At 41.5% G+C, this 12,000-nt stretch overlaps 1 protein-coding gene across 4 annotated transcripts in view; it reads left to right on the top strand.

Moving 5' to 3' along the window:
• MYO1E (myosin IE) overlaps nucleotides 1-12,000 on the top strand; it is a 206,416-nt gene that overhangs the window by 143,308 nt on the left and 51,108 nt on the right. For all 4 annotated transcript variants that reach the window (XM_007128512.4, XM_055087997.1, XM_055087998.1 and 1 more), the window contains 4 exons: nucleotides 2,242-2,328; nucleotides 3,332-3,499; nucleotides 4,540-4,625; nucleotides 6,798-6,879. In XM_007128512.4, the coding sequence (XP_007128574.1) occupies nucleotides 2,242-2,328; nucleotides 3,332-3,499; nucleotides 4,540-4,625; nucleotides 6,798-6,879 (423 nt within the window). The remainder of the gene's footprint in view (nucleotides 1-2,241; nucleotides 2,329-3,331; nucleotides 3,500-4,539; nucleotides 4,626-6,797; nucleotides 6,880-12,000) is intronic.

The following is a 12,000-nucleotide window of genomic DNA, read 5'->3' as shown; positions in this document are numbered from 1 at the left end:
TTCTCTCTCTTGGTAATAGATTCAGATTTTAGTCTTGTATTAGGAAATGTACTTAATAGAGTCAGGCAGAAAAACCGTATGCCACTGTGACATATTAGTCTGAAGTATAAACACCATCTGCTACCTTTTCTTTCTTCTTTAAGTAAATGATGCTGTGAAGTTGGACTTAAGACTGGCTGTTTTTACTACTCTCTGACTCATTGACCAAGTAGGAATGGAAGCCTATTCCAACCCCAGCTGTCTGTGGCATATACTGTGTTCCAAAGAAAAACTTGGTTTCCTCAGATTTGCTCTGCTCCCAATCTAACATAAAAATAAATGTGTCTTTAACAAAGCTGGTATTTAAATTTTGACTTGAGGTAACTTGCCTTGCTTATACTACCTTCTGAAAGTCCAGGGCAAGTTCCCTTTTATCCTGGTACCTACTGTTTGTCGATTTCTTGGGTCACTGTAACAAGGTACCACAAACTGGATTGCTTAAAACAATAAAATTTTTTTCTCTCCCAGGTCAGGAGGCCAGAATTCAAAATCAAAATGTCACTAGGGTAACACTCATTCCAAAAGCTCTAGGAGAACATCCTTCCTTGCCTTTTCCAGCTTGTGGTGGCTCCTGGCATTCCTTGTCTTGTGGCAGCATAACTTCAATCTCTGCCTCTGTCTTCACATGACCTTCTTCTGTCTGCATCCAAATCTCATTCTCTTTTCTCTTATAAAGACACCAGTCATTGGATCTAGGGATCACCCTAAATCCACGATAATTTTATTTACGAGATTCCTAGCTAATTATACCTACAGACATCCTATTTCCTCACATTTTGAGGTTCTGGGTGGACACAAAATCTTGGGGGACACATTCAACCCATTACACATATCAATGGCTGTTTGAGGAATGTTTATTCATGGACGTGTTCGTGCCTCTGCTTAGGAACCCCAGTGACCAATGGTTTTCACAGAAACCTCTGCCCTGGGATTCTTCCACTCCATCAGTATAGCTAGAGCCAAACCATAAGGGAGGACATGGTAGGGACTGAGATGCGAGAAGAAGGCGGAGGCTGGATCACAGAGGAACTTTGTAGGGGATGGCAGATTTTAGAGTAAGTACGATGGGAAGCCATTGGAGAATTTTGACTAGAGAGTGACGTGAGCTGATTTGTGTTTGTTTTTGACCAGGTGGCTCTGGCTCTGTAGACCTACAGGTAGGGTGAGGCAGGGGAGGGCAAACAGGAGTGGAAGCTTCAAAACCGGTTAGGAGACTCCTGCCTGAGACTGGGCAAGAAAGGGGGTGCGTAGACAGTGACGGCAGCAGTAGAGGTGGTGACGTGGTGAGGTGGTCAGATTTGGCATATGTTTTGGAGAGTGAGTCAGCCTGACTTGCTCAGTATAATTACCAAAGGGAAAAGGAGTCAGGGATGATTCCTACCTCTGTAGCTTGAATAACAGGACCAATGGGGAGACTCTGCTGAAGGGTAAGATGAGGAGGGCAGTTGGTTGGAGACAGTGGAGGGCTGGAGGGCCAGAACGCTGCTGAACATGGTAGGTTTGAGAGGCCTGTTAAACCTCTGAGTGGAAATTCCAGTATATGAAATATATCAATATATGAATCTGGAACTCAATGGGGAAGTCTAGACTAGAGAAATAAATTCAGGTGTCATTAGCCTATAGGTGTTATTTTAAGCCAGGGAGTTGATCGGAGTTACCTAGAGAATGAGAATGGAGAAAACAAGTCTGAGAGATTGAGCCCTGAGAATCTCCATCAATATAAAGATCAGGAAAAAAAGAAAGAGCCAGCAAAGGAAACTAACGAAGCAAGATTGATGAGGAAGGAGGAATACCAGGAGAGTGTGATGGTGTTCATCAAGTTTAATGAGCAGCTGACCTGAATGAGGGGCCTTCCCTTTAAGTACCTAGATGCTAATCTGTACTTCTGTTCTATGTTAAGTTCAAAAAGATTGTTTTATAACTGGACCTATAGGTTAAGCCATTTTAAAGTGCCATTTTTTGAATGTCAAAAACAATTGTATGGGATCAATTTCATATGGTTCCAACCAAACATAAAAATTACCAGGCAATGAAACGCTCCTTTCGTCTTCCTCTTAGAAAAAATTAAGATTGCAAGTTTTTACTGAAGGGCATTCAGGTTTTTCTTTCCTGTTGATTCCTGTGCCTGTGGTATCCATCTGTGCAGAGCTCCAGCTGGTCTCCACTGGGTAATACTGTGAATTCCCACTTTCTGTTCTACAGGAAGAATATGTTCAAGAAGGCATCAGATGGACACCCATCGATTACTTTAATAACAAAGTCGTGTGTGACCTCATCGAGAACAAAGTTGTAAGTATCGGTCTGGTGTGTGTCTTCACTGCTCACAGGTGAGCAGTGAGTTTTTGTTCTCTCTGTCATTGTATTGGAATAAGCAAAGTGACAGCTCTGATTTGCTGAGAGTTTTAGCGATTACATTTATTTTGCTTATAGGTACATGTGTGAAAGAGTTTTACTCTTGTAGTTAATATACACATGTGTACGAGTACATTGCCAATTTACGAATGGAGGTTGTTACTGAATCTTAAGAGAAGACAATTATGACTTACGTTGATGGCATAGCATATGAAGAGATATAAACTTGGCCCTGCCTCCTAGACCATTTATACAACTTCTAGGACTTTAACCCTAGAAATGATTCAAAAGAAAATAAAAGGGTATAGAGAGAGATCTGTACAGTACTGTTTTCTTCTGTTTTTTTTTTATAAAAGTCCCAACTGGAAACAGTGAAAATGTCCATAGAGAACTCAGTCCTTAAATAAACTATAGCATATAAGAGTAGGGAAATATAGCCATCAAAATAATAAGTATGAAGACCGTGTAAAACAGCAGTATTATTTATAAGCTAGTGCTATGCAGAAAAAGTAATACGTGATAGAATGTGTCCAGTATGTAGCTGTATTAACCATGTCTCTATGGGTAACAGGCTGAAAGCGAACATTAAGAAATGAATTAGGGTCCAAGGAAAATGCTTTTTTCTTTAGGGTTTTAAAAATCAACCTAGTACAAATAGGAGTGAGCAGATAATGATCTTTCTGTTTATGGCTTTGAATAGAACTTCGGGGAGTTAAACTATTCTCTTTTTCTTTGTAAATGGACTTTCCCCCATCGTTAGATCTAAGTGGTGACTCCCATTTGGGATTATTAATAGCATTCTCCCTCAAGGGAAAGATTGACTTTCAAGATGGTATCTTAAGTCTAGGGAGTGGTTTCCTTGCTTAAGGAAAGACCTGATAAACATTATATATTTTAGAACAGTCACTGAATTGGGACTCTGCTCTCTTGGTCCCATCAGAACCCCCCTGGGATCATGAGCATCCTGGACGATGTATGTGCCACGATGCACGCAGTGGGTGAGGGAGCGGATCAGACGCTGCTCCAGAAGCTTCAGATGCAGATTGGGAACCATGAGCACTTCAACAGCTGGAACCAAGGCTTCATTATTCACCATTACGCTGGGAAGGTATGGCCAGGGAGCAGGGATTCAGCAGGAAAGGGGAAGTTATCCTTTTCGATGTCTACCTGTATTAAGCCTTTGGGTCTGTAATCTGTTTTCTCACGAGGCAACTGAAAGCAACGTCTGTATAGTTTTATGTGCCTCACTGTGTTTTATTCATCCATCATTCATTCATTCAACAACATGGGACCCATGACATATTTGGAGAGACAAACAAAAGATAGTGCGTATACACCACTGTGTATTTTTTAGCATGAATCACCCTTAGTATAACATAAGCATGAATCAACCTATATATTAACTGCTGAAGGAATGAGTTTTTTTCTCACCTCTTATGCAATCACAAGCTTGCATGTTTTACTTGCCCATCCTCCTTGGGAGTATACATAAGGACCAGAGGCTCACTTTGGGGTTTGTTCTCATAAAGTGCATGATTACTGGGTGCTACTGGGTACCAGGCTTTGTGTGGGTGCTGGTGATACACAGATAAGTAAATTGATGTCATGATATTTGGGGACTTCCTAGTACTGTGGAAATTCATTGGTCTCACCCTTCATCCCAATAAATCTCTTATTAACCAAGGAGGGTCCTTGAGCATGAGACTTCAGCTAAATTGATCTAACTCTGACACCATTTGTAGGAGAAATCGAAAAGCCTCAGATGACAGTGCGTTAGTGAGCATAGAGAGTTTTATTTTACTCCATCTTACCTAAAATTTAGAGAAAGAATTAAGTGTATTATTTACATACCCCTATAGATCCATCGAAGAAGGGCTTTGTAATCATGAGAGCTGGGGTCCTGGTCATGTATCATTTGGATCGTGTAAGCAGCCAGAGACCATTCATCAGCATCTCCAGGCCGTCGCCAGCTAAAGTCATCTAACAAGTTAAAACATGCACAGCCTTAATGTGACAGATAGGGATGAAAGCCCAATTGTTATATCTGGAAATATACACACTCTGTGGAGGATAGCCATGCCAGCTTGGATGTTTAGTTCAATGAAATACTTAAAGGCTAAAATTCAATATCTTTCCATTCTTGGCCAGGTATCCTATGACATGGATGGCTTTTGTGAGCGGAACCGTGATGTGCTGTTTATGGATCTGATTGAGCTTATGCAGAGCAGTGAGCTGTAAGTGTGTTTGCCTTATCCGACCCGGGATATAGGTTTGATCAGATTTTCAATATTCGCACAAACTTGTAATATTTGAATGGTCAGCGTTACGTTTCCTTGTGCTGTTGGGTCTGGGTTATCGTTAGACAATTCAGCTTCTCAAAACACCTTTTTTCCCCCCAATCTTAGTCTCTCCCTTGTACCCCTCATACTTCCCACCCCACATGCTAAGTGCTGTCTGCATGCCCTTCAGGGCCCCCAGTTTCATCATTTTCAATGGTATTATCAGGGAGGAGTGCCCATCCTGGAGTTGGGTTGGGATGGCTGTGCCTGACTGTCTAAGAGTGAGACAGTCTGGCTCTGTGACACTTTGCCCTCAGAACATCATCCCAAGAATTCTCCTTCTGTTTTTGAAAATGCTAATAGCTTACCTACACTGAAGTTAACCTGAATTGCTGAAGCACTTGGGAAATGGCTCAAGAACTCAGGGAGGGGCACTCAGAGATCCATTTTAACTCCCAAGACCCTGACTAAGCTAAAGGCGTAGAGCAGTGGGGGCATCCGCCTTGCAAGCTGCCGGAGCTCTCAGGGCCAGCTTTGCCATGTCCTTTCCTTCCCTCTTCCGTGCAAAGGTCCCCATGATCCTGGGTAATGATGTGAGATGTCATTTACATGATCAGTCCTGTCCATGCCTGGCAAGTACAGTATTGCACAGTCTTCCAGATTTTACAAGTTTTAGAGCTGTCTCCAAGTAATAGTTGCCATTTTAGTCTCTGTTACTTCACCTATCATAATATCAAGGTTAACTTCTTTGATCAACAGCTGCAAGCCTGATAATTTTCTAGAAAAGGCCTGACTTCAGTGAAAGCAAAATCGAGTTTCCTTTTTGGTCCGTGGTTCAAAGTGCTGCTCCATTTAACCCTCTTCCCCTACCTCCAGCCTCCACTCCTCCCTGGGCCTCATCTCCCCAGGCCTGCACTTTTGTGGCACTCACACCCCTCACTTCAGAGATTCTTCTCTCAAAACATAAAATCTATTTGCTCTTAAAAGGTCAGGTAAGCCACAAGTCCTGGCTTGTGGGGCTTATGACAATCAGGTGCAGGCATACTTTCAGAGATTTTTTTCTTTTTAATTATTAAACTTACTGCAAAATTCAAGAGCTATTGATGCTTCCACGTAAAACTCCTGTCATGTAGACATGGTCTGTTGTTTGGTAAACACATGTGCTGTAAAAATCTATGATTGTGTCTGGTGAGGTTATGAAAGTAGATTGCTGTGGAGACTTCCTAGAAAATCCATGATGCCCAATAAGTCATTTAGGGGGAATTTCCTTTGAGCGGCAGATTACTAACTTACATGGATCACATCATTCATTCATTCATTCAATCAGCAAATATTTATTGAGTACCTACTGTGTACTAGGCTCTGTTCAGACACCAGGGACACCAAGGTGACTAAGACATTGTCCCTGCCCCTGTGCCTTTTGAGGCAAGCCTGTCAACAGATGTAGCTCAGTTACAACTGCTCATGAAGTTGTATATTCAGCAGGCAAAGCATTAGTGGATTCGCTGCACTTAAAATTGTTCATACTCAAAACACATTTTGTCTAGGTTTTTTGCTTGAGGGAAGGGAGGGTTGATATAGTGCCCTATTGGCATCTTGTGGGCAAAGGCCACTGATGCTGTGAAACATCCTATAATGTGTAAAGCAGCCCCAGGCCCCAGCACAGAATTATCCAATCCCAAATATCAGTAGCGCCAAGATTGAGAAACCCTGCTTTAGAGCAAAGCAGAATCTGCATTGGATCTGTGGACAATTCATACAACTTCGTGTGCTCTGGTCTATCTTACTTAACTCAGAAAACCCACACTGACCCCACTCTGTTGTGTCCTGTTGCCAAGGTGTATCTCAGTTCTAGTGGGTGGGGAAATTTGAAAGGCAGAGTTTAAAATTTTATTTTTCAGGCCTAGACCCCAAGACGCTTCTGTCTTAGAATTCTCTCTCTGTGTTTCTTGTGTCCATTGCTTTTTTTCTCCCGGGTCACAACTTGATGGCTTGAGTCAGATGGCCATTCTGTATCCAAGGTTCTGTGCTTCTGGATGACTCTCCTCTCCATTCTCTATGGAAGCAGGCTTTCCAGCCCCCAAGGTACTTACTGATTGCTAATCCATTCTCTTTCTCCTTTTCCAGACCTTTTATAAAGTCTTTATTTCCAGAAAATCTGCAGGCTGACAAGAAAGGACGCCCAACTACTGCTGGAAGCAAAATAAAGGTTTGTTCTATTTTAATAGGGAAATTTATGGATCCCTAATAAGAGGTAGGGTTTTCTAGGAGTCAGGAACTATACCCCTGGGCCAGGATGCGGTCAGGGAGATGTAACAGATTGCTTACAGAAGATGGCCAGAAGTAACATTGCTGCTTGAGAAAGGGTTACAGGATGCAGGTGAATTTGACTTGGCTGTACTGAAACCCCAAATGGATATTAAGTACCTCATAGCTTAATAGTCAGCAGATGACAATCAGTTACTTTTAAGAGGAAGTGGCTTTATACTGAATCTAGGAGAATTCATGTTAAACTGTCAGAGAAATTTTATGATCAAGAGCCACATTTTGGATTTTGATGATGCTTTTCCGGACCAGACCCCAGAACTTGCCAATTACGGAACTCTACAAACCTGAAATTCTACTGGATCTTATATGGGGAATTTATGCACCTTCCGCACTGGGTCTTGTGGGCCCTCGTTTCTGTGAATTACAGGCATCTTGGCTTCATAGTGTCTCAAAGTCAGAGGAATTCTTAGTGTTTCTTGAGAGCCTCTCATGGTGAGTGCATTGAATTACCGGAGGCGCTGTGTGATGAAATCGGTTGTCCCTAATTACTCTCTGAATTTAGAGGTTGTGTCAAACACACTCCATCATGTAATTTTTTGAAAAACAGTCACTAAACATTTTCTTATTTAATTATACCAGTTAAAAACAATTTCTTATTTTATATATTTTTTTAAATTTTTATTTTATATTATAGTTGATTTACAATGTTTTGTTAGTTTCAGGTGTACAGCAGAGTGATTCAGTTATACATATACATATATCCATTCTTTTTCAGTTTCTTTTCCCATGTAGGTTATTACAGAATACTGAGTAGAGTTCCCTGTGCTTTACAGTAGGTCCTTGTTGATTATCTATTTTATATATAGTAGTGTGTATATTAAATACAGTTCTTTAAAGAATCATACCAATTAAATACCACCCTGTCTTTATAATCAATGGAATCATTGAGTGATTAAGAGTAGGGCTCTGGGGCTCGTCACCTGTGTTCAAATCCCTCACCGTGTGATTGCTAGCAAGTTACCTAAACTCTCAGTGCCTCTTTTGCCTTAGAGATTTTAGTACCTATCTCAGGGGGGTACTGTGGTGATTAATTTCCATCGTCCATCTAAGGCACACACTGCCTGAAACATAATAAGCCCAAACCGTGTATGCTTTCCTGTTCCATACTACTCCATCTGTCCCCTCCCTCTCTGCCATGCCTCTTCATCTCTGCTTAATTCTCAGTGGACACTTGATGTGCTTGTGCTGACTGTCCGTCCCCCTGTGTGGCTCTGTGTGTCCAGATTCTACGTGTCCTTCTCACAGTGCCCTCCGGATAACCCCGACCCCGTGAACACCATGGTTGCTGCTTCCTGTTTTGTTCACCGGCGTTTTCTTCTCTGAGTGTTTCACGTATGGAAGCCTGTCTCCCCAGCCTCTGAGGGCATAAGCACTGCGTGAAATAAAGGGAACATCACAGCAACGAGATGCTTCCATCCGGAGGAGCTTCAGGTTTTGTGCAGGAAGTCAGGTGCAAGCTAGAGGGTAGGGTTTTGAGCTGGAGGGTAGAGTCCTCTGAGATTAAGAACAATCATGTTCAAGGAACTTGAGACATACAGTAGTCCTGGGATGGTGTCTGGATTGAGTTCACTGGGGCAGAGAGTTGAGGGCAGGGAGGAGATGCAGTTCTCACGAGGCCCCAGATATTGACATCTGCAGGAAGCTCTGACTCAGGCTTTAACTTCTAGGTCTTGGATAAGGATTAGCTCTAGGCTGGAAAATCTAGTCACAAGACTGTCACATTCAGACCCAAGGGGCCCAGATCATCAAGGCTGCAGTGACTCACTTTCAAGTGGTCTGGATTCTCAGTCCAACTTATTCCCTATAAAAAGGAGGGTGGTGTTAGGAGCATTTTTCTCCTCCTTCGAAGACTGGACCACGTCATATTCTTGTCTAATAGAATGCTCAAAATTGCCACCTTCTGGGTGTACTCAAAATGTTCAGGATTGCTATGGTCTGGGGAGGTCAGCCTGAAGTCAGCCAGCTCATCTAGGGAGACCGTACTATGCATATTCTCACCAATGGTATCCTCGTGGTGAACTGTGTGACCTCTGCCTGTCTGACACTCTGCCTCCATGTAGGAATGAGATTCTCCCTGTTTTATGTCTCCTGAGTCACCTCTTAGAGATGCATAGCCATGGCCCAATCTCTTACACTTTCATGTCTACAATATTTTGCAGATGCTAAGTATCATCTTTTTTTTTAATTTTTATTGAAGTATGGTTGATTTACAATGTGTTTCAGGTGTACAACAAAATGATTCAGTTATACATATATATGTATATATTCTTTATAAGTTCTTTTCCATTATAGGTTATTACAAGATATTGAGTATAGTTTCCTGTGCTATACAGTAGGACCTTGTTGGTTATTTTATATATAGTAACTAAGTATCATCTTAATGATATCCCTGAGGTTAAACATTTAAAGGGATCCTGAGTTCCTTGGAAGAAAAATTAAATTTATGTTCAAGGTAGTTTTAGTGTTGGGAATCTTACTGTATTCTAATTCCTTAAAATTTAAAACTGTTCTGTAGGATTTAATTAATAGAATATTTGCTTGGTGAGAACTCCCACTCTCTTTGTTTATAAATAAGAGTATTCTTTACTTAATAACATGTGATTTTTGAGGCTTTCCTAAAGTCTACATTGTTGTGGCTAAAAGGGACCAGTTTTGAAATTAGAGCCAAAGATTAATGGAATGGAGCTCAGAGCTGGCAAAGTGGACTGGGCTACAGCTTTATCTAAGTGAGACTGGGCCTCTAAAGGAGCAGATATGATAAGAGATGCAAGTACCATGAGGTAACTGGACTCATAGACATTTAACATCTATTCCAACCTTCAGATTAAATTAGAGGTCTTCTAGTTCAACCTACTTAGTTTACAGATGGGGAAACTGAGGCCCAAAGAAATTTAGTGATTTGCAGCATAGCTCGCAAAGAGCAGAGCCAGGATCCCAATTCAAGCTTGCTAACAATCTATGTGGAGGGTAGAATGAGGAGCTGTCACCCTAAGCCTTTCTCACTGTCTTGTCTGCATTTTTTTTTTTTTTTTTGCCGTACGCGGGCCTCTCACTGTTGTGGCCACTCCCGTTGCGGAGCACAGGCTCCGGACGCACAGGCTCAGCAGCCATGGCTCACAGGCCCAGCCGCTCCGCCGCATGTGGGATCTTCCCGGACGGGGGCACGAACCCGCGTCCCCTGCATCGGCGGGCGGACTCTCAACCACTGCGCCACCAGGAAAGCCCCGTGTCTGCATATTTTAATGCCAGCTTCTGTAGGCAAGTAGACAGGCCTCTGTAGACAAGCCTCTGCCCTTGTAGGGCAAGTGCCTTTGGTAGCTTTCTGTTCTAACTCATGGGCTCTTCTTGTCTGGAGCCAGAGTAAATCCAACCTGCTGCTTCCCAACCACTTCAGGGGGCATTTAAAGTTGACTCATAGCTAAATACAGGATAATTTTGAGGTATATTCCTGTTTGCTCAAATTGATTATTCCAAAACCTAAAGGCTTCTCTCTTATCCTAACTCACCCCGTTAATTCCTTTTGTTATCACACTGAATTATCCCATATCTTCCTTAAGGAGGAGGATGGCATTGTGGTTAAGAAAAAAACTTGGTAGCTCACAGACTTGGATTCTAGCCTCACTTCTGCTTACTAATTATATCATCTTGAGTAATAGTTTATTTCCTTAAGGCCCCGTTTTCTCATCTAAAAGTGGGAATGATAATTGTAAGAAGCTACTTCTTACAATTGTGAGGCATAAATAAGAAAATCCATGTGTCTAGCCCATGAAGCATATTCAGTACTTGTTAGCCGTTACTATTTTGAGCTATTGAATAGCTCAATAGAAAGAACTATGTCAAGTGTCATATAAACTTAAGTCGAACTTGCCCCTGTGTTTTCTTATGCTAAGTTGAAAAGATATGCTCCTAAATGCTTAGGACTAAAGAGTCTGCCAAGTTATACGTAAAAATTAAAAACTAAAGAGTTTGGGAACTTAAAAAATAAAGCTTTATTATAACCAGTCCCTCCCCAGCTTCATCTTACATGTTGCAAAGATCATTAAATTTGTTCTCAAGTACAATCTCTCTCTCATCAACAAGGAAGATGAGAGTCAATTTACATTTTTATCATAGATCTTTGCTTTGATCATACAACCTCGGCAGCTTTGCCCTGAATTCCAAGCATTGCAAAGAATGCCATATTCTGCACATCTAAACAGAGAACTTTTGCTTTGAATATACCAAGAGTTTTTCTCAAGGGTTTCAGATTTCCCAAACCCATGAAAACAGGAAAGTCCTGATTGAGAGAGGGTTGACTACTGCAGGCAGATCCCTTCTGCTGACTTTGTAATGGTTTTCTGGCTTTGGAGGTCCCTTTCCTCTATTTTCTTTTAGAGGTTTTCTCTCTTCATGCCAATTTGCTTAGAATGAGAGGTTGCATGTTTGCCCCATTATTGGATCCATAGGGTATGCTCGGCTGTGTGGTGCTGGGAATGCTGATGTGGGCTCTGCTCCTGTTTCTTCAAACATTGGTGGTGCTCATGATTTGAAGCATCTCATAAGCAATTTCAGCTTTATTTATGCGACTTTTTCTTCTTGAACCCAGTTCCATTGTGGGTACCCGATGCACAGGTAGTAAGAGCTGATGTTACACTGAATATTTTAGTTCATGAAAGAGTAAGTTGCCTGCCACACTGAAAGGGCTCTGAGTCAGCAGGTTTGGAAAAGGACATGCTGAGGAAGAAGGTGAATGAAATGGCCTATAAAAGGTTAATGAATTCTGAGATTTTTATGTATCTCCCACTTTTTAATTGTGAATTTCCATCGTTTTAATAAGGTGATTCTTCATTGGTTAGATTGCCTGAAAAGAGTACAGGGGATTTTGATGATTTATCCCTGCAAATAAATTTGTGCACTTCCCTTCCCCTCAGAGTTTATGAGAAAAATGTATTTGCAAAGGCTGTCAATCAATATAAAATTAACTAAATTTTTTCTTTTTTTTTTTTTTTTTTTTTTTTTTTTT

Source organism: Physeter macrocephalus, chromosome 11 (assembly GCF_002837175.3).
Source record: "Physeter macrocephalus isolate SW-GA chromosome 11, ASM283717v5, whole genome shotgun sequence".
Taxonomy (NCBI): Eukaryota; Metazoa; Chordata; class Mammalia; order Artiodactyla; family Physeteridae; genus Physeter; species Physeter macrocephalus.
This window is presented reverse-complemented; position numbering and strand designations above follow the sequence as displayed.